This window comes from Trachemys scripta, chromosome 3 (genome assembly GCF_013100865.1).
Source record: "Trachemys scripta elegans isolate TJP31775 chromosome 3, CAS_Tse_1.0, whole genome shotgun sequence".
Classification (NCBI taxonomy): domain Eukaryota; kingdom Metazoa; phylum Chordata; order Testudines; family Emydidae; genus Trachemys; species Trachemys scripta.
In genome coordinates, this window is record NC_048300.1 from 132,513,908 (window position 1) to 132,537,682 (window position 23,775).

The 23,775-nt window shown below is 38.9% G+C and overlaps 1 protein-coding gene across 1 annotated transcript in view; it reads right to left on the reverse strand.

The window, feature by feature from the left end:
- Positions 1–205: 205 nt before the first annotated feature.
- The window catches only part of UFL1 (UFM1 specific ligase 1), a 45,157-nt gene continuing 21,587 nt past the window's right edge, over positions 206–23,775 (reverse strand). Inside the window, exons 8-19 of the mRNA XM_034766014.1 lie at positions 22,105–22,251; positions 19,344–19,519; positions 18,512–18,691; positions 15,782–15,902; positions 13,103–13,225; positions 10,389–10,509; positions 9,500–9,666; positions 8,219–8,349; positions 7,971–8,051; positions 4,375–4,460; positions 3,716–3,896; positions 206–2,310 (exon numbers count right to left, since the gene is read on the reverse strand). Of these exons, the coding sequence (XP_034621905.1) occupies positions 2,095–2,310; positions 3,716–3,896; positions 4,375–4,460; positions 7,971–8,051; positions 8,219–8,349; positions 9,500–9,666; positions 10,389–10,509; positions 13,103–13,225; positions 15,782–15,902; positions 18,512–18,691; positions 19,344–19,519; positions 22,105–22,251 (1,730 nt within the window). The 3' untranslated portion in view covers positions 206–2,094. The remainder of the gene's footprint in view (positions 2,311–3,715; positions 3,897–4,374; positions 4,461–7,970; positions 8,052–8,218; positions 8,350–9,499; positions 9,667–10,388; positions 10,510–13,102; positions 13,226–15,781; positions 15,903–18,511; positions 18,692–19,343; positions 19,520–22,104; positions 22,252–23,775) is intronic.

The window sequence follows — 23,775 nt, forward strand, 5'->3', positions numbered from 1 at the left end:
ACAGCAGAAACTATTTTATCCACTTAACCATTAACTTTATTAAAATAATTATATTTGCATAAAGATATCAGATTGTACAGTATTATTTACAAAATCATCAATGCCATTTAAAAGTGTGTACATTTAATATAGGAAAATTAGAACTATTTTGATTCAATAACAAGAGTCTAAGTACGTTTATTGTATGCAAACCATGTTTTTTTTAAACAAAGTTAAAGCAGTCAGAATATTTTCCTCTTTTGCTTTTCTCTGGCCCTTCTTTTCAGGTGACATGGTTGTATAGGGGCTTCCAGCTAGGATGATGGACACAACTGCCTCTGCCTCTAAGTCTGGAGGGCAGAGAGTGGAGCTGCTCTTTTGTACAGGATCACTGCTGTTTTGTAAAGATATTATTGAATTTAGTACAGTAATTTAGTGATTTTATATAAGTGATTCTGTTTTTTAAACTCCATTCTAAAAACAAGCCTAAATGCAGTAAGACAAAAGTTCAAATCTCATCCCCTTTTTTTTGTTGCAATCACAGTTTTGGGGACATTTTTGGTTGACGTCTACTCAGTGTACACCACTGCACATGACCTGCAGGAATTTAACAGACAATGCCACTTGGTAACATCCCTACAGTAGGTTTTTCTCAGTGCCAAAAGAGTTTTGGCAAGAGTGAGAGAATACTTAGAACAACTATTATTTTCACTGGACAGCAATGTCTATTACCTTACTATTCAGACTTGATTTTATGCAAGCAACTAGGTAACGTTACAAGTACATATAATCATTGCATACTTCAGTGATAACAAGCTGAAACTGATATGATAAATTAAAATTGCACGGGATCCAAAACAAATAAAAAAAATATACAACTGACATACAAAATTTATGTAATTAACTAATATTGGAAGGATTCTAGTTGGTATACTTTACACATATTTTCTCTAAGACATATAATACACCCCATGTACAAATGAGGATGTAAATTACAATGGGCATGACAAAAATATTGCTAAATAATATCAAATACCTCTGGGAATAGGTTAACACTAGAAAAAACACTGTAGCTGATATCCAAAATGGTTAACATTTTCAGAATTTCTTTTAAGAAACATACTGTAAAGTGAACAAAATTCTGAACCAAACTCTCTCAAATAAAAATGGCATATATAATGGATGTTTGCCCCTTAAGAAACCTCTCTAGGAATCGTATCTGAAACTGTGTTGTAATAAGAGTGCCAGTCAGTTAAATGAACAAGCTAACTTGTATGCTAATTACAGAAGTCCCCCACCTCACCCCCTCAAAAAAAACAAAACAAAATCCCAATATAGGTCACTTGCAGTTTTATGACAAATCATTAGTTAAGGGACATGAAATGAAAAATAATAGTGTGTGCAAAATTCACTGGAATTCATTGAAAAAAAATCTAGAAATCCATCCTTAATTCAGCACCATAACCTCTTTGGTTAATAACCTTATTTGAACTGATCAGATATTTTTATTATTTTGTGCAGGTGTGCCTGACCACTTTATTATTAACCTCTGCACTGCTTAATATGCACTCCTGAAAAAGTTCCAATTCATGAGATAAAAAAAAGTAAAGATGACCTCTTATTCCACGCTATTACATACCTATAACCTTAATTTTAAAATGTAGCTGTGGAATCCAGAGAAACGTTTACATTTTGATAATTACTAAACAGGTAAAAAAAAAAAGGGGCACAGGGGAAATTCACATCTGAAAAGCAAATTATAAACTTATGGATATATGTATAAGAATTCTTAACCATTTGAAAGAGTAAATATTTCCTGAAATACTACATAAAAGGCTCCATCTTAGAATTTTAATTACATAGCCAATTTACGTGTTGCTATTAATGTCTTATGTAACAATGCATGCATATAAAATATATATATATTTTAAAAGAATGTAAATCAAAATTCAGATCCACCACTGCCTGTTATCCCTCAGGCTTCAATTCTATACGCAAAATTTCAGAAGCCAAGACTATCTCAACCATTCTTCACACCCCAACACAGTGAACTTCTTTCTCCTTTCAGAAAAAAATATTCTGACTGTTCGCTGGATTTAAAATTTAATTAGACCTTCACTCCTCTGTTACAGAAGATTTTCTGGGTCTCAGAACAAGATCTTTGAGAGAGGCGGTGATTTCTTGGAGTTCTTTTCGAATAGTGTCTGGACATTCTTTCTCCCCTAGGTTATCATCCACTGTGTCATCATCCCCTTGTCCAATCTTATAATTCTGACTGATCAACTGTTTCACCACTAATCCCTGATATTTGACCAGAAGAGAATGTTGATCCTGAGGTGGGGGGAAAAATTAAAGAAATGGGTTAAGGTTATTTAAAGGAGCACAGCTGACTTTGTGAGATTAAAGTCAGCAAATATTTTTCCATCAAGACATTTTACAATCTAAATTGTCACATGAATATTTTAAGGCATATCAAAAATAAATGTCTGTAATAATGAACAGGCATCTACACTACAGAAACAGCATGCTTAGCCACTGGAGGAGGGAGTGCTATGCCCTGATTAACAGCAGTTTGAAGCACATTTTTGGGTGCACCTTGGATTTTCTTTAAAATTGAATTGAAATAAATCAGGATTTATTCTCACTTCACTGGGGAGAGGTAATGGTTAGAGAATGAGGACCTGTTCAATGGTCCACCCTTGGAAGGTGAATCCAATAAAGTTGCAGATACCTGTAGACCAGGGTGGGCAAACTATGGCCCGGGGCCCGCATTCGGCCCTTCAGATGTTTTCATCTGGCCCTCAAGCTCCTGCTGGGGAGCAGGGTCGGGGGCTTGCTCCGTGCAGCTCCCAAAAACAATGGCATGTCCCCCCTCTAGTTCCTAGGTGTAGGGGCTGCCAGGGGCTCCGCACGCTGCCCCTGCCCCAAGTATCTCCCCCGCAGCTCTCACTGGCCCGCCAACGGAGCAAATGGGAGCTGCAGGGGTGGCGCCTGCGGATGGGGCAGCATGCAGAGCTGCTTGGCTGTGCCTCTGCATAGGGGCCAGAAGGGGGGATATGCTGCTACTTCTGGGAGGTGCTTGAGGTAAGCACCGCCCACAGCCTGCACTCAGACCCCCTTCTGTGCCCCAACCCTGCCCCAGCCCTGGCCCCCTCCCGCCCTCCGAACCCTTCAGTCCCACCCTCCTACACCCCAAAGCCTGCAACCCCTGTCAAAGCCCTCACCCCCTTCCGCACCCAACCCCCAGTTTCATGAGCATTCTTGGCCCACCATACAATTTCCATACCCAGATGTGGCCCTTGTGCCAAAAAGTTTGCCCACCCCTGCTGTAGACTCTGGTGAACATTTATGTTGTTGATCCCATGGAACCATTCCATTAACAACTCAGTGAAATGACAACCTTTAAACTACAATCAAGGGTTGGAAATCGAGACAACTCATAGCTCTGAATCATCCTCACAGATCACTGTAATTTACAGATGACATGTGACAGATGAAGCCACATGGAAGTGCTAGAGTGCTAATGCCAACAAACAGGCTGAGACAGATAAAATAGAGACGTTTTATATTCTATACCTATAGATATTTTATATCTATATATTTATATGTTTTATATTCTATGCCTATAGATTCTATACCTTGATATTCTATACCTAAAATTATTCAGTGCTGGACAGTCCCATGTTTTCCTTAAACCAGTCAGACACTACAGGATGCTATTTCATAAGCAGAATACCTCTGGGATCTTAGTAGTTAGGAAAGAAATGATTTGTGGTACGCATCTTCCTGGTGCATGAAGCATGCACTGTGTTGAAAACTGAAATAACAGGATCGATGTCAGGTGTAAAACAAGAGCTGGATCTTCTGTGACTTTCAGTTGTTCAATCAGAGCCTGTCTATGCTGAAACAGAATTTGCCTAAGAAAACAAAAAGTGCATAGAGAAAACATTTTTTTTATTTTGTTCTTTATCAGGTTGGAATTTATAATACGTATTTAGATTTGATGGATATTAACTTTTTTCCTCCCAACAGACTGATTCTTAATATTAATGGGAGGCATTTTCAAAAGTGCCATTCTGAGCTTTTGAAAAATGCCATCCTGAACTTTTAAAATGACATCTCTGTAAAAAATGAAATAAAGCAGCCATCTCCACTATCAGAAAAATTAGCTTCAAACTTGGTACGCTATCTGCAAATTAAATATCTGATGTTTGGAAAGATGCCTAAACTTTGTCTAAAAAGAAGACCCCCGAATTTATCACCCCCTCCACCCTTTATCTACCTACATGTTCCACTGCTACCAAGTTAATTATCTAAAATGTGTGCAGAAATAGTGCTATATTTCCCACATTGCACAATTTCTTTAAGGTAATAAATGTAATTTTAAAAAGTTACCTTTCCTTCTTTTTGTCCCCTTTTTTCACCATAATATCACAAGCATCTGCTGAAGAATCAAGGCACAAAAGAAAGTCTTCTAAACTCTATAAAAAAAATTAGACCATAGACACTTAATTTGTGCTAGTGGCTAAAAAACCTAGTTTACAGCACATCGTTTTTCCCTGTTCAAAATGATAGCATTCAGATCATAGAGATGTAAAATAATAAACAATGTAAGATGGGGGAAAGGATTCTGTTTAAAATGATACATCACTAAACCTTTAAAAGTTTATATATTTAAATAATAAAGGATATAAAATTAAGTAACTGAATGCAATCCATTTCTAATACTAATACATTTTGGAAAAAAGCATATAATGTATTGTCTTCTAGAAGGTATCGCAATATTACCGTATATACTTGTTCACTAGCCCATTTGTTTATAAGCTGACCCCCAAGATAGTTAGGTAAAAATAGCAAAAACTGTAAGACCCTTTCATAAGCCGACCCTATGTTTCGGGGGGTGGCAAACTTTGGCTCCTGGCCCGTTAGGGTAAGTCTCTAGAGGGCCTGGACTTTTTGTTTACCTGGAGCGTTCAGAGGCATGGAGCCCCTCAGCTCCCAGTGTCCGCGGTTTGCCGTTCACAGACAATAGGAGCTGCGGGGCCACTTCCCTGCTGTGAACGCTCCAGGTAAACAAAATGTCCCGACCTGCCAGCGGCTTACCCTCATGGGCCGGGAGCCAAAGTTTGCCAACCCCTGCTACATTTTAAAAGCTGGCATCACAAAAAACACTCAAAATTTTGCTAGAATTATTTTAATGTAATCTAACAAAAAACCTGTTGTTATAATAACTCAACAAATATGTATTTACCTTCAAAATTACACTCAATATTTAAAATCAGTAAATGGATATTTAAAACAAGTAACTTAGAACAATATGAGACTTTAAAAAGTCTTAAAATCCTTCAAAGTCTGAATCAGTCTCTGATTCACCAAACAGTTCATTAAACTCGGCTTCAGTCACAGCTGCACCTGCATTGTCATCGTAGATGTCAGCAGTGTCGTCTTCAGTTTCAGATTCCTTCTGATCATCAGCTTCTGTTGTGTCATCATCAAATATGGCATCTTCTGACCCATCGAGTGCATTGCTGAAACAGGATTTCCTAAATGATTTTTCTATCATTTCCGAGGGAATGGACACCCTTGATCCACTGGGTGACCAGGTTGATTTCAGGCTTCATAAGATTCCCGCCTTTTGTCAACTTTGCCATGCCTAAGCACATCCATTCAGACCACATTTTGCATAGCCTGTCTTTAAAGGGTTTGTTCATGCAGATATCAAGCAGTTGCAGAACTGAATTTAAGCCTCCAGGTATTACAGTCAAAGTAGTTTTCATATATTTGGCCACATTTTTCACCTCATCCGTCTTGTGTGTGTCCTGATCATGTCCCAAACGAGAATAGCAGGTTTCTTGAAAGTGCTCCTGGTCTCTTATTCCACACTTTTTCTAGCCATTCAATAGTCTCACTTTCATCCATCCATCCATCCCTTTTCGTGTAGACGTACGATGACACCAGCAGGAAATTTCATGTTTTTAGGCAAGGTTTTTCTTTTGAAAGTAACAGGAGGGAGCTTTGATCCATTTGCCAAACACGATAAAACCACCGTAAAATGGATTTTTTCATGGCCAGTGGTTTTAATTAAAACTGTTTTTTCATCAATACCGGTTACCGTTCTGTTGCTCGGGAGATCAAACATCATTGGTGTTTCGTCCATATTTCCTATTTGTGACGGTTCAAATGCATATTCCTTTCGATATTTTATAATAAACCTTTGGAAAGATTCGATTTTTTCTTCTAGATCTCTCGGCAGCTTTTGTGCTATCTTTGTTCACTGACAAAGACAGATACCATGACGGTTCATGAACTGAGTACAGCAACCCACTGATGCGACAAACATTGACAGCTTTACTGACTTGTATTTGTCGTCTGTCAACATTTGCAGAGCACGCAGACAAATTCCAGTTCTAGTGACAATGTACCCATTTTGTTGACATTCAACAACCCAATTATTCAGATCTTTCTCCAGCTCAGGAAATGAAGCGTAGCTCGTTCGACATTTTTCTTGCTTCTTGGCATGTCTTTTAATGTTTTATTTTTTCACCATTCTTTTACTTGCTTCTCATTGATACAGAATTCACGAGTAGCTGCGCAATTATTGTTTGCTTCTGCATATTCAACAACTTTAAGTTTGAACGCTACGTGATAAGCAGACCTTTTTCTTTTGATTTCAACCTTGTTCATTTTAAATACTAGTATGAAAATAGATTATTATTATTATTGTAGTTATAGATTTTGTAGGACTTTATATAGGCATGTCACCTGCTTTATCACTGTCAAATTATTATTATTCTTTGTTTATTTCAAAGCAGACCTGTAGATTGGCATGTCTGTGGGGATAACAGGCTATTTCAATTTTATTAGCGATTCCATCGATTCTGCACGTTATATTTTCATATTGGCTCAAGAGTTATGAGGTCCAATGGTAGAAATGCATGAAAAGATCAAATTACACAGTAATGGACTGACACCAGTGCTATAGTACTATCGTTCATTGCATTTTTCTGATTGGCTTGTAAGGCATAGCATTTTGTGAAATGCATGGGTCAAATGTCATGCAGATCTGCAGCACTGCTCTTTTAGTGTTCCTTTCAAGCCAATCTAGTCCACTAAACAAAGCCTTTGCAACTTTAAAAGGCTGCAGCATTGACATCAATAAATGAGTTGGCAAACTTTGGCTCCCGGGCGTCAGGGTAAGCCGCTGGCGGGTCGGGACGTTTTGTTTACTTGGAGCGTCTGCAGACATGGAGCCCCTGAGCTCCCCGTGGCCGTGGTTCACCGTTCTCAGCCAATGGGAGCTTGGGAAGTGGTGCCACTTCCCGCAGCTCGCATTGGCTGGGAATGGCGAACCACGCCACAGGGAGCTGAGGAGCTCCATGCCTGCAGACACTCCAGGGAAACAAAATGACAATGTATTAGATATTCAAGTCAATGATTCCATAGAGTTTAAAATCATCAAATTTTGGTGTAGACCCATTTATAAGCCGACCCCCGCTCTGATGCGTCACCTTTTTTACCAAAAATATTCGGCTTATGAATGAGTATACACGGTATCTACTTTTCTTAAGAAAAATACGATAAGCCTTTTTTGTACATTAGGCAGTAACTGGTTCTTTCCAGTTTTGTTTTACAGCTGCTATAGTCCACAATTTAATGATTATGATGGCTAAATGCCTACAGAGGTGAGGGCTCAAGAATTTTAGGGGGAGGATACATGAAATATCGAGTGTTCTAAATAAAGTTTAAGAAACTGCATTTTAATCTCTACTGCCAACATTATAAATTGAGATTGTCCCCCAGTCCCTTAAAAATGTTTATGGGATGAAGACTGACTTATTCTTACTGATTTACAAGAATCTGGATTGAGGATATTTGTATGCAGCCTTCACAGCAACAGTAATCACCTATCCGAATCTTTAACTCAGCTGGGTATTAGCATTACATTAGTAGAATGGATAATCTGAACTCTGGAAGTGTTTGGAGCAATTTACCTTGCCATTCAGAGAAGTATGTAGCTTAGTTAAAGGACCTCTGGTCTCTTCAGGTAATTTACCTAAAATCTTTTTCCTGACCTGTTGGGAAAAAAACATAATATTGTTTTACACATAAATTTCAGGCTTATCTTCATGTCAGTACTTTATAACTGAAAAGCTGTTGCAAATAGTTAGGAAAGAACATTAATACTGTGATTATTAAAATGAAACTGCCTTAAAGAGGAATAAAAGTGGTATCTACATACCTCACTTGTAATGGCAGTACAATCTTCTGATGCCATCATTAAATCGGTAGCAAGAAAGTTGAAAATAAGATTTGTGATGTCTGTACAAACTGTCTTCAGCATGTGTTTGGCAAGATTAGTTTGTGTCTCATCTGTAAGATATAATTTCTGTAAGTAAAAGCAGAGTAAGAAAGTAACTTATTATGTTGTCTAATCCACCCACATGACAGTTCAGATTTCCCTACAGCGGTGGCTCCCATGCGGTGGGCTAAGGACTACTGGTGGTTCACAGAAAGGTAGCTGGACATGTAGTGCAAGCTCTTCTTGTTTCCAGCTGCTTCTATAGGGGTCCAAAGTTCCTCACTGCAAGCAAGAGCCTGGAGGCCTGAAAATGCAACTGGAACGGAGGAGTCAGAGCAGCTGATACTACTAGGGGATGCAGCTACATAAGGAGGAGAAGAAACTGGTGCCTAAGGACAGCTCCTGAACCACAAATAAGACTGGAGCTGCCAGCCACCGCAAGAGAGAGAAATATCCTGGAGAGCAGGAGAAAAGGGACTAAAACAGCAGGGTTCCAGGAACTAGGCAAAGAGGCAGCACCTTCAGGGAACTAAACAGACAGTGCAGGAAGGAGGTGCACAGAAACACATGCAGGATGAAGAGGAACAGATTCTAGGGGTAAATGTAATGAAAGGCAAAAAGAGACCATATGATTAATATATGTCAAAAAGGCAGACAACTTACTGCTTTAGAGACAGTTAGAAATATTTCATTTTTCCTCTAATGCTACTTTTCACATGTAAGCAAGAACTGTAGTTGCCACAGTGATGCTATGCAAGTGTGAATGGCAGGGGAGACCCTCTAAATTAAGATGTTGTCCATAATGTGAAGAAATTTGAGAAGCCTTGACTACAGTATATTGCCCAGTGATTTGTCCATCCATGTTTTAAGTGATTCAAGTGATGAGGGTTCTACTACTTCAGTTAGGAGACTATTCCACAATCAAACAAATGTCATCAGGATACTTTTCCTCATATTCAGCATAATTTCCCTGTTCTTAGTTTCATCCTAAACTTCCCACAGATACATTTTACACCCTTACTGTACCACTGTAATTCCTCTCCCTCCTTGGAATTTACATCATTTAAATAAAACTAGCTTTAGCTAAAACAGATTCTACTCAATGACAGCATAGTTTGCATCCTTAATATTTTGTCGCTCTTTTCTTAATATATTCAAATGTCATCACCTTTCTAGTACTGAGGTGTTCATGTTTTTTTTTTAAGGAAATATTTGTTGTACCTGTAAAATGCTTTGTTCCCTTTTCAAATAATCGGATATTATTGTACAAGTTTGAAACCTCTTCCTGCAAATCCTTGATGGTCCGCCTCCTGCTAGCTCCAGATGAAGAAGAGGTTGAAGACACGAATACTGAACGTACCACTTCCTGGTAGCTCTTTGTTAGGGACCTCAGAACAGGGAGGAAAAAAAAAAAAAAGGATGATCTTAAAATTATTAAAAAAAAGTAGGGTTTATCCAAATACATTCACTATTAATGACAAGGTTGTTACACTCCTGTTCCAGATGTACATTCCAGAATGCGATAAAAGTGTATCTAAAAATAATAGTGCATAAGTGATGATAGATTATTAAAATGTACACATATCATGTATTTCTGGTACTTTTGGCAGCACAATTTGTTATGATATAGTTAAGTCCTTGTCGATGTTTTCAATTTCACAGGCCTGTAAAACTTGTCCCTAAATCCAAACAAGAGGGAGGGAAAAGCGTATAAGATGTCCAGTGAGGATGCTATTTATATACTGTTCCAAATGGTCACTGAACTGATGTCAGATCAGACAGTTAAGATGCACTTAAAATGGTGTGGGTTTTTCTAAGGTCACTCTCACAGTACAGAATATGCTGGCTGGCAGATGACCTAATACAAACTACCAGCCATACAGAAGCAGCATTTCCTAGAATGTCGTATCAACACAGATTTCTGATATGCCAGGAGGTTTGCAATATTAGACTGAGCCACATCAAGTAGCAAGAACTACAATTCTGACTTCTCTCTCTCTCAATCTCAGAAAAAAAAGTACTATTCTTCTAGTCAAAGCAAGCAGGAGGAGATTCATTTAGAATGAAGCATTAAACACCCAATTTTACCATGATGAATTAGTGCACTTACCGTATTAAATGTTCGGCAAGTTCTGTAATAAGCTCTTCAGGGCAGTCCTCTATATGGCTCCTTAAAACATCTTGAATCTCTTCCCGTGACATGAAAGGAATCTCCAGATGCTTATTCCTACCTGTAATGACCACGAGCAACATTTGAATGGCAGAACATTGAGATGATTTTAGTTAAAGCTACCCATGTGGCACAGGACATTGCAATGTCAGGTAGCTCTAACCCCTAACATGAAATGGATTAGCAGTGAATGTTAAGCCACCGATGCAGTTACAGCTCTCTCACAAATAAAAAGTCTGATATTTCTGTTCAGATGACTTGAAAACTTCTACTGTATATTTCACAAATTATCCACAAAAGGCAAAAATGTCAGTTTTAGATTTTTCTCACATTTGTTACTTGGTGCCGAGATTTTATTTTTTTTTATAATAGCATTCAAAAGCAAGACATAAAAAGACAGAGCACCCTTTATGCCAGGTTATCACCTACATTTCAAAACACATTGAATGAGTACAAGCAGCATTAGGGAGGGAATGGGTTTATAGCAATACAATCACATGGATTGTATTTAAGCTTATGCTTAAACATGTTTTGGTGGTTTTGTATTTTTCTTTTTTCCTTTTTTTTTTTTTTTAAACTTAGCATGACATTTATTGTGGACACTGCAGAAGAAATGAGTTTTCAGGGGATTAAAAGGAGTGCAAGATAATGACATGGAGAAGCAGAGTAGGAAAGGGATTATGCTGCACCTTACACATGAAAAGAGAGATGCAGACCTGCTTGAAGAAGAAACAGATAAATGAGGCATCAAGAATGGCAACACTGACAGAATAGTGGGGTAGAGGTGATGAAACAATAAAAGACACGGTTGAATGAACAGGAAGAGGTGGAGCTATTTATTTAAGAACTTGGAAGTGAGGAAATGGTTAAATTTGAATTTATATTGTTAGTCAAGCTAGTTGAGCATCAGAAAAAGAGCTCAGTAGATAAAGTTTTCCCAAACAGCACTCACCAAATGCTATTAAACTCAGCACGACAACTTATTAATATTTGCAATGATTGATTTTAAACTAAACGATGGAGGCTTATACCTAAAAAAACCCCACCTTGCTAATATTTCACCTACTAGATGAGCAGTTTGAAAAATTATCGCACTATGGCAGGAGTAGCCAAAGTTACTGGCCCTCCGAGCCGCATACGACAATCTTCAGAGATTCGAGAGCCGGAGCACACCTGCCAGGAGTTGGGGCTCGGGGCTTCCGCCCCACTCCTGCTCAAGCCCCGAGCCCTGGCAGGTGCAGCCTGCAGGGCTGAAGCCCCAAGACCCTCCTTCCCTGCTGGACAGAAGTTCCTAAATCACCACCCCACTGTAAGGCAGTGGTCCCGAGCTTCTCCCTCTGCCCCCTCTCCCCCAGTCTGGTAGGTGGAGGGGGTGGGGGTGCGCGCACGGAGGTGGCTTGCGAGCCACACTTTAATGGTAAAAGAGCCACAGTTTGGCCACCTCTGCACTATGGCCTGGTCTACATTTAAAAATGATCTAGCTATGTCACTCAGGGCTATGAAAATTTCACACCCTGAGGTCCGTATTTAGGTCGATCTAACCCCCTGTGTAGATGCAGCTAAGTTGAGGGAAAAATTCTTCCATTAACCTATTGTCTCTTGGAGAGGTGGATTAACTACATTGATAGAACAGGGAAGTGGTGGCCAGCACATCCCTCGGCCCGTGCTGCTTCCTGCAGCCCCCATTGGCCTGGAGCGGCAAACTGCGGCCAATGGGAGCCACGATTGCCCAAACCTGCGGACGCGGCAGGTAAACAAACCTGCCCAGCCCGCCAGGGTGCTTACCCTGGCGGGCCACGGGCCAAAGGTTGCCGATCCCTTTGATAGAAAAACCCCTTTTGCTGATGAAGAGATGTCTACAGCATGGTGCTGTAGCGGCTCAGATACAGAAGCATTCTAGCAGCTATAGTATAAACATATCCTATATGAACTACTCAAATCTATTGAAAGAGCTTTTAGTTACTGTTAGGGATTCAAGAGACTTATATAACCGGAATTAGCAGGCTTAACCATAAAACTTCTGAGAGACTGTTCTTCTTTTATAACATTCTTTCATTCAATTATAACAGTCACCTTTAAAAAGCTAGAATTTACCAACATTTATAGCACAGCAAGTTTCCTCCTTCATTTAGAAAAGAACAGAAGTGTTGTAACTGTGCTCATTTTTCAATAGCAACCACTACAGGTCACTGAATCAAAGTTAAAACTTTTGGCTGGAGGTTTTCCTTTTCAAGGGAAAAAAGATCAGTTATTTCTAGTCATCACTAGGATTTCCTCATTTAAGCTAGTTAAACCTTGGAACTAGATAAGAAGTGCTGGGTTTATCATACATTATTCAGCAGATATTTAAAGACTAAGTATGATCTGCATCTTGAAATCAAGGTTATTTTCTATATTTTCTGAATTTAGTAAAAATTCTGCTCTAATTCCCTTTACTTTGACTTCTTTAAGAATTGCTTACAATGCTCAGTATGAATGCATATCACAATACCACAATTTATATTGAGATACATTTTCATTTATACAATTTAACCTAATCAGCAAACTAGTATCTTTTGCTATTTTATCTGGGTAGATAGCTATAATGGGGAGAAACACAAAGACTTACAAAAGCAGAAGATAAAGTAGATACTGGCTAAAACAAAATTACAAACTTGTGCTACTTGCTTGTGATTCCTCATCACTCTCCGCATCCTTTCTTCCTTTCTTCTTGGTTTTCTTAATCCTGAACTCTCTGGCATTTCCACCACCACCTCCTCTCACACTTCCACTGCCCTCTGGTGGCAAATTATGTGTTTAGTACATAGAGAAGCATTATCCCTTAATGTGATGTTTTTCATAGTTATGGTAACAAATGAGGCTGAACTATCTGTTAAAGATACCAGTGAAATAATCTTATCAACCTATCATGAATGGAACCTACATTACATATTGCAGATTAGTGACAGTTTGATATTTAAATAAAGAACATGAAAACAAAGAAACATACTGATTCACAACTTTTATTAGTTGTCACTTCATTACTAAAATAAACTGAACTTTATAAAAATGTGACTACTCCTTATATCAAATTATATATATCATGTAAACAACATTAGTAAAATAATAGTTCCCGACAGACAACAAAACCAGATACCGTTGCTCAAAACACAAGGAAAGTAACCTGATGGCTGAAAATAAGATTTTTTATTAATGCAGGTCAGCGCTGATGAACAATTGAACTACTGAACAAAATTTTTGCAGTTGTATTTAACATGTCATTAACATGAATACTCTACATTACAGGACAGAATCCTGCACTATAAGCATTTACCCAATTGCTGATGGAACATACTGAAAATTGAGATGCTTTTTCCACCGTGTAAGTTCTTCTGCCATTGTTTCTGCTTCTTTCATTTGCAAAATTTTACACTCTGTAATAACTGCATTCCATACAAGAAATAACTTTAAAGTTTTAGGCCTTTTTTTACATTCTCAAGTGGCTAAACAATGGATTAATTCTACTACTGCTTAAGAAAAACATACAAAGGCAGTATTCAAATGCTTGTACCGTACAATTTGCTGGCTATGTATTTAATATGAATTCCCAAGCCCTGCTGCTCAGTCATTTCCTGGGACCATAATAGCGATAGCTGTGATACTTAAGTTGTAGGTTAGGAACAACTTATATTTGGGTAAGCCCTGGCATCCTGTAACTTCTTAGGAAAAAAAAACAGGCTTTTTGTAGGTTTATTTGAACTGTGACTGAATTAAATTGAGCAGGAATTGGTTGTTTAATTAACAGTACAATAAGCAGAAATGATAAAAAGCTATTTTAAAAGAAGCTCTTTAATGATTTGCATCCTATCTTTCACATTGTGGGTCAGCACACAAAACAAGTTGCTTATATTGTTGACACGTGCAACCAAGATCTGATCTGTGGAGAGCACAAACAAGACAGCATACAGGCTGTAATTTACAGACAGAGTGAATGAGTTGTAAATCCAATGAAAGCCTGGTTAGAGGAACTATAACACTGCAGATTTTTCAGGCCACCCCCCACCTTTTTTTTTTATTTTATTTTTTTAAAGAATGGACCTATGAAAAAACCACCATTACTGTTATTTTATTGTCTGTTTTCAATTTTGATGCAAAGACACACCGTGGATATATTTTAGACTTTCACACATATAAAACTGTCCACCATTAAGAGTATCTAAACTGGTGATAAGTGGTATCTGTCATTATTTCCAGTGTATGTAATAATGGTATCTGGAACCTGTGGTGATGTGGGTCATCTTGATGCATGCTACATAATGGCCAAAAAGAAAACACCACATCACTAAAGCAGATTTGCCAGGGTGCAAGATATATTACGTATGTATGCATATGACTATATTTACACACACACACACACACACAGTTTATGCTTATGAAGAGTAAGAGACACACACACACACACACACACACACACACACACACACAGTTTATGCTTATGAAGAGTAAGACACCAGCAAGGCTGGAAGTCATTCTATTTATGACAGTTCTATTAAAGTTCAAACTCCTCTTTAACAACTATGCCCTAGAAAAATCTGCTGTCTCTTGTGGTGAGAATAAGTTTGGTTTCCATGCCAACTCAGTCCTGGTCTCTTCAGAGTAGAAACTAATGTTCTATTTAAAGATATGGTTATACTGTATATCCAATTAAGCTAGATATATCAGTGTTTTGATTCTGTAGCATGTAATAGGACACAACACTGAGGGACTGAAACAAATTTCTGAATCACCCTGTTAACGTCTTTAAGACTAATTGCATTATGTTTAGCCTGATTAAAATTCTTCAGTGATTACTGAAAACTGTAAATGTTCAGAAGGATTTTATATATATTTACATTCTGGAACAAACTGAGAACTATTGTAAGAAATGTTATTGCTAAATGGAGCTATGCATACTTGGACCCAGTATGAATTTGGCTCAGAACATATTAAAAAAAAAACAACCTTGTGAACCTTCAAATAATTATAATCTGGCAGCATAATAGAGAGGAGGTTACCAAGTTGTGCTTGGAGAGGACTCTGACTTTAAAACTCACTCCAACTTCATCTGAAAGGATTTGGATTTGATGAGTTTTGGAGTACCCTGCAAAGCCCATCAATTTCCCCTGCCATTTGGAAAGTAGGACGAAAGAGGAGGATAGTGAGTGGGAGTAGGGATTTTTCATTGCTTGCTTTTTGCCTAACTATTGTCAGCTAGGGGGTTAGGTGAAACCGGTGGGAGTACTTTTATAAATAAGTATGGCCAAGGGCAGACAGGTCCTCTTTTATATAAATAAAAATAATTCCGAGTACCTTACCTGTTGCTTTCTTTCTTCTTTCATCCTTTCTGTCTTTTTTGTTAGCAGATGAATTTTCTAAAATAGAAGCCTCTTTCAGGTCCTCTTCAGTGACTAAATTAACAGGGTTATTTTTCATTTCCTGGAATGAAGATAATTAATTTAATATCAAAATATAAATGCAGAATGTGACTAATAAAGCACCATTCATGCAGTATAGACATTTTAAAACATATTGTCCTAAACACAGAATGTGTTCTACATACAGCACAGGAAAAAGATACTTATTTTCCTCCTCCAAACCAAACAAACCTATCCTGCAAGCTTAATGTGACAAAGGTAGTCAATGAATAACAGAACTGTAAAATAAATCCAGTAAAAAATTACATTAATTTTACAGTAATGTATTCAATCAAGAAACTTAAAGACAGTGTATGTCTCAAATATTTTAATAAATCCTGAAGTCTAAACAGTGTTTAAGTATGTCACCAGCAATTATTTAAATAGATTGGGTAGAATTACAACACTGAATTTTGTAACCCAATTCTATTACCAACATTATCTTCCAAAACATAATTCTCCAAAGAATCTGGTGTTCACGGGGTCCCAGTCACCAGAGGTTTGTGTGTGCATTTTACTGAATTTAAGTTAATAGTGCACATGAGTATCTTAGATAAACAATGCCTCAAATATGAGTTTAGGCTGTTCCTGAGCTTTTTATATCTGCCTAACAGGCGAGGCCGGTTCCTCATCACATCTTCACACCATGTTAAAAAACACATGACATTTCTCGTTAAAGAAATAATGCGTTAATTAAATTTGAGACTGAACTCCTTGAGGAAGAATTGTATGTCTCCTGCTCTGTTTCACCCGCATTCTGCTGTATATTTCATGTTATAGCAGTCTCAGATGACGACCCAACACGTTTGTTTTAAGAACCCCTTCACTTGAAATTTGACAAAATGCAAAGAAGATACCAATGTGAAATTTCTAAAGATAGCTACAGTACTCGACCCAAGATTTAAGAATCTGGTGGCATCTGCACTGCTTTGGATCGTTATTGAGCAGAACCTGTCACCAGCATGGACGCATGTCCCCTGGAATGGTGGTTGAAGCATCAGGGGACATATGAATCTTTAGCGCATCTGTCATGTAAATATTTTGCAATGCTGGCTACAACAGTGCCATGCAAATGCCTGTTCTCACTTTCAGGTGACACTATAAACAAGAAGAGCGCAGCATTATCTTCTGCAAATGTAAACAAACTTGTCAGAGCGATTGGCTGAACAAGAAGTAGGCCTGATTTTTAAAAGCAGGTTTTTTTGTACATAATTCTACATTTGTAAGTTCAACTTTCATGATAAAGAGATTGCACTACAGTACCTGAATTAGGTGAATTGAAAAAATAATATTTCTTTTTTTTTTTTTTTTTTTACAGTGCACATATTTGTAATCAAAAATAAATATAAAGTGAGAACTGTACACTTTGTATTCTGTGTTGTAATTGAAATCAATATATGTGAAAATGTAGAAAACATCCAAAAATATTTAAATGGTATTCTATTATTTAATTGCACGATTAATCGCGCGATTAATTTTTGTAATTGCTCGACAGCCCTACTTAAAATTATCTCTTTACATTGCATGAGATACTTAGAAATCTCCCAGACAAATCATTCAATAAAGCATCCTTGATCAACACCTTTTGATTTCCCTGATCTTACCTAGATTCCTAGTTCTGCTAGGAATCATAATAATAATCTGATATGTTAAGTGTGCATGGAAGTATATCTCAACTTTGTTGTAGTAAAAACAAGTCAATTACTGACCCTGAAACATTTTGAAAATATAAACATAGTTTTCAGGTTCTTCTTGTATTTCCTCAACTTATTAATAAGGACACACTTGAATTTCTAAACATAGGAAGTGGTCATTTTTCTTTATTTATAAATCACAAATTTCAACAATAACTAAAATAAGGCCTGATCCCACACATACCAGTTTTATGCCAGCGATTTCAATGAAGTTCTCATTTACTTTGGATGTAGGTGATATCAGAATAAGACTGAGGCTGTAAAACATGCTGAGATGTACAGTGCAGCTGTGCAACTTTGATGTTCATGGATTGATCTGATAGAATCTTTAAATCAGGTCGAGTAACAGATATTTCCACTCACCCTTATGAAACGTTCAATAATGAATGATAAATATAAAATTATCTAGTGCTTTACGAACATTATGTGGTCAAGATCAAAAAACTGACTATGTAAAAATGGCACCTTCAGTTTCTGAGATTTCCTCCAGCATGTATTCTTAATCATATCCCCTTAATTTACCACTTAGGACTTCAGGGAGAGCTGCACAAATGCATCCAACAACAGAACGTGGTCCTAAATAAATTTTCCTTGTGTCATTACTTCAGATCTCAAAATTAGCCAGATGCTTTACTGACAACATCAACAGAACTTAATTAAATTCTTTATACTGGTGATGATATGTTAGATAGAAAAAACACACTCAGATCTGAAGCTTGAGAGATAGCATTGGAGAAAACATTTTTACTTTAAACAAGATTTGCTTTGAAAGACAATGACACACACATGGAATCAGATGACGCCATTTTTACATGAGTAAGTTTTCAGACCTAAATTACAAGAAATATAAAGGATAAAAAATTGCAGACTATTAAATTCAAATATGGTTAAAAACAGAAACACATATACACACATCCAGATATACATGACAACATACCTTTTCGGCTTTGTGGTGCATCAACTCCCTGAACAGATCAGTACAACTGTTTATAAATTTCTCACTGACTACAATAGTATCACTGAAGATTATAGTTGACAAATGTTTGTTGAAAGATCTCATCACTTGCTGAAGCAAAATTCCAGAATCTTCTATGGATAATGAACTGGGCAGAAGAGTCTAAGATTAAAAAACAAAATCATTTATATATACTGCACATTATAAAGAAAAGGCCACTTTTACATGTATTAAGAGGACCTACAATATATGGTAACTGTTTAAAATATACTGTGCTACATCTGAGCTAGATGTGTCCTTATATTTTAAATGGATCTTTAATCATGAAAGATCCCAAAATGGTTTAGGAACACTAATTAATTCCATCCAGCAATGATATACAGCTGCCTCTGTACTGGAAGACGGCAACTTAAAAGTGCATCCCAATAGATGAGGACAGAAAATAAGGCAGCATATTACTGTTAAAATTAGACCTTGTGTTCTAGCTAAATTCTAACATCCCCCTATTTTGGTGAAAAGTATAACAGACAGTCTGTTTTAAAATTCTCATCTCACAAACGGCACTTCCAGAAGTAAAATGTTCCCTAACACAATACTGGAGCAATGATTCTGTACAAAGAATGAGTTTGCCTTAGAAGTCAATCAACAAAGCCTGACTGAGCTTCAGGCAAGTTTAAGGTGGTGAAGCAGCAGTCGTTTGTTTCACTGGTTATTAGAGCTAAGTAAATTGAAAATTCTGCTTTAAAAGTAACATTATTGGATGACATCTAACAAAAAAGGGAAGAAATACATCCCACTGAAAAAAAGAGCATACCGCTATATCCACCCATGTTCCAGAGCTGATGGCTTCATCTACTGAAGCCTCCACCTGATCCACAATTTCCTGACCAACACAGGCTGCTTTCAGAAATAAGAGCTTTGTGGACTTGTATCTTTTCTTTATGTAGTTCACTGGGTCTGGGATGCCAAGTCTGGACAATGCATCAAATTCTGTAAAATTGTAAAAAGTTTGTTAAGTTTTAGCCATTCATTGGGCCTTCAAGAAATCAACATTTCCAAGAACAGATACACACACAGGGACGATACTAAAACACTTGGAGACAACGGTGCCTCATGAAAAAAAACCATTGTATTTAGAAACCATCCCAATGATTGCATGCCCATGAACCCCAGTAATACAATTTCAAACCTTACTTTTTACATGCAAGGAGAGGATCTGAGAAATTTAACCTAAACATAAGTAGCACACAGGCTAAGTCTACTCTGCCAGGGTGAAAAATACCCATGCTGCCACAACTCATTCAATTTAAAGGAATAAAAGCTGGTCAGTTTTCATTCTGCAGCTTCTTTTTCAAGCTGCAGCAGAGGCATTGGGGTGATCCTTCTGCAGACCTAGATGCGTTGGTTAACACTTGATCCACATTTGGAAGGTCATATGGAGGTTTTTTTAATGTAAGCTTAGATTCTAAAAAAGTTATGGCACGCACATAGGAAAGCTTCCTGTTTATTCACCATAGGCCGGAGTGGGGAAACTACGGCCTGCGGGCCGGATCCAGCCTATCAGGGCTTTGGATCCAGCCCGCGAGACTGTCACCCCCATGGCGCCGCGGGGCTAAGGCATGCTCCTTGCCTGTCCTGGCCTCACGCCGCTCACTGAAGCGGCCAACACCATGTCCCTGCGGCTCCTGGAGAGGGGCGGGGGGCCGGAAGAGGGTTCCGTGCTCTGCCCTTGCCTGCGGGTACCTCCCCTGAAGCTCCCACTGTCCGCCGTTCCCTGTTCCCGGACAATGGGAGCTGCGGGGGGCGGTGCCTGCAGGCAAGGGCAGCGCACAGATCCCTCTGCTCCCTCCTCCCCACCCTCTCCCCCCCCAGGGGCCTCAGGGACGTGGTGCCAGCTGCTTCCAGGTGCAGCGTGGGGCCAGGGCACGCAGGGAGCTTGTCTTAGCCCCGCTGTGCGCCGCTGCCACCCCGGAGCTACTCAAGGTAAGTGGTGCCAGGCCGGAGCCCAAACCCCGAACCCCTCCTGCACCCCAACCCCCTGCCCTGAGCCCCCTCCTGTACTCTGCACCCATCCCTGCATCCCAATCCCCTGCCCTGAGCCCCCTTGTACACCTAGCACTCACTCCCGCAACCCAACCACCTGCCCCAACCCTACATTCATGGCCCTGCATGCAATTTCCCCACCCAGATGTGGTCCTTGGGCCAAAAAGTTTGCCCACCCCTACATAGGCAATGCACTGAATGGATTTTTCGAACGCTGACACTTGCATGAAAAGAGAGTGTTTCTTTTTTTAAAAGTTCATTCACATTTTCAGTTTATCCCTTACCAGAATTCATAATCCTCTGTGAAATTATATGCATCTCCAGAGCAATCCATTGTGATGTCATAGAGGATTAGGACTTCAGATAAGAAATAGGAACTAGGAAGATATTCAGATTCCAAGGACAGAGGGGACCATTGTGATAATCTAGTCTGACCTCCTGCACAACACCGTCCATAGAATTTTCCCAAAATAATTCCTAGAGCACATCTTTTAGAACTCCAAAGTCCTGCCAGCCCAAGTTTGGCACCCACCTGTACAATGAATGGGGAGAGCTAGGCACCTATGAAAGGCATCCTCAGAAGACAGGAAGCTGAGCAGGAAGCCACCTAAGCTAGCCAGTAGTGAAATTCAGAATGCATCCACCTCATTACAGCCAATAGACCAAGTTAGGGCACTCCCTTGGGAGCTGGGAAACATGAATTCAGTCTCTGCTCCAAATCAGGCAGAGATTCAAACTTGGGTCCCCCACATCCCAGGTGAGTGCTCTAACCATGAGAATACTGGGCATGTCTTTTGTGCAGCATCGGAACAAGTAGCCCTGCTGAGAGTGCCTACTAGAGAGGGCTCTGCAGATGAGGCGTTGAAAGTGAGGGGGGTTGGTAAGCTGGGGCTCTGAGCAGCTCATTAGCTATAGAGTAACATCAGTGCTTAGGTGTCTTTGCACATGCTGATGTAAACTTAGGCACCAAGTTAGGCCTCAGCTGAGCAGTCGTGCCTAAATGTTGGACATAGGCACCTGAAGAAGCAGCTAGGCACCTAATTACCTTTGTTGGTCTAGCTCCAAGTCCCCACCATCAGTCAGGCTTATGACATCTGCTCTTAAAGGGCCCAGTACACTATGCTACACATATGTTTTCAGAATGATACATATAAAGTAACAGAATAAGTGTTAAACTATCCTCCTGATAAATAAAGATACCCTGTAAATGTATTCGTTGGCATTTAAAACATTCAAACTGTTCTCTCATCATTAAAGTAATATGCAGAACTTTAGCCCAGCTGTGCTTTTTAAGTGGGCAAGTACAAACACAGCTTGCAAATTTAGGCACAGCAATTATGCAGTTATATACTGTATGCATGTATTTTGGAAGGCAGTAACAAGCCTTTACCAAAGAAATATCAACTACAGTAGTAGCACTTCAATTATTCTTATAAGCCTCAGTCTCACATACTGGATTCACTTGGCTCTTTTAGTTACCTAGATCAATTTCCAAAAAGACCTTTTATTCATAAAGAATAAAGATCAGTTACCTAGGTAACCATTTTGCTTGAAAAAGGAGTCCACCCAGTTGCTCTGTGTTCTGGCATAGATGTCTGGAACAAACACAGCCTTATCTTGTCTCCCACCAACCACCGTGCCTTTTAGTCGTCCAGTATTAACAAGTTCTTCTAACACAGCTGAAAGAATAAAATAAATAAAGTAACAGTTTCAATAAGATACATACATCATCAAAAATTTGGGAATTATTTTTCCTTCTTTTTTCCTTCTTTCTTCTTGTATTTCTCCTCCTCTTTTTACTACCAGTTGCTAACTGAAAGAAACTAATCACAAAACTACCAGTAGTTGTTTTAGTGAAGTAATTCTGAGCTCCCACAATTTTTAAATCTGATAAATTTCCTGCCAAATGTACAGTTCAACAGAGAAAGCTGCTATGACAGTATCAGACTACTTTTTTATTAAAAACATACCTAGAAAGTTGGTCATAATGCTGCTCTTCTCTAGCCAGCAAACAAAATTCATGATGATTTTATTAACGTTCACATTGGGACAGGTGTTAACTTTTCAGAACCAATACTGAAAATGTTGTGATCTTAACATTTTAAAATCATGGCAAGAACGGATACCTATAACAAGTCAGATACGGAATCCTGTACCCCTGTTGGTGACTATAGCTGATCTTCAAAAGTTCCAATTAACCCCTGAACCCCAAGAATCAGCAACCCACTGATACGAATATAAACTGCTGGCAAAGGACACATTAGCAACCACTAGTACTAAATTATTAAGGCCAGCTTAACACAAAACATTATTTTCAATTTATTCAAGTTGCATGGAAGGTTCAGGTCCCATAATCCTCTGTGTTCTGTCACTGCTCCCTTTACAAGCCATTGCTTATATAAAACTCTATAAATGAAGGAGGCACCAAGCTCTGCTACTTTTTATGGTTCTACTGCAGGGGTTCTCAAAGTTAATTGCACCGCAACCTCCTTCCGACAACAAAAATTACTACACGACCCCGGGGGAAGATGGGCCGGGGTGGGGGGTCAAAGCCAAAGCTCAAGAGCTTCAGCCCCAGGCGGGGGACCTGTAACCTGAGCCCTGCCACCCAGGGCTGAAGCCCTCGGGATTTGGCTTCGGCCCCAGGCAGTGGAATTTGGACTTTGGCTTCGGCCCCCAGCAAGTCTAAAACCAGCCCTAGAGACCCCATTAAAACGAGATTGCGACCCACTTTGGGGTCCCGACCCACAGTGTGAGAACCACTGTTCTACTGGAATTTTTTATCCTAGGTTTTGTTTTATAGGATGTGTTGAATTCTTCTTCTTTAAAGAAAGAGCAGAGTAGCCATGGGTTTATACCTGGAGTAAAACATAAAGTGGGAATATATATATACAGCTCCTATTTCATTAACTGTTTAACAAGAATGGGAACAGAAAGCAAGGGGAACACAACTGGAAAGAAACAAGACCCTTCCCTATGGCAAAAACCCACATGACTAGGGAATTTGTGACAGGAGCTCTACAACACAGAAATGGACAGGAGAGCAAACAGGTGATAAATTGCTTTTCCCCTTCCCTCAGAAAAAGGATAAACAAGTGATGTGTATCATCCCCAGGACTAAAACAGAAAAAAGGGTTGGGGGGCGCACTATAGAAACTGCCATCTGAGAAAGTCATCATCATGCAAATACTCCTGGTATGCCT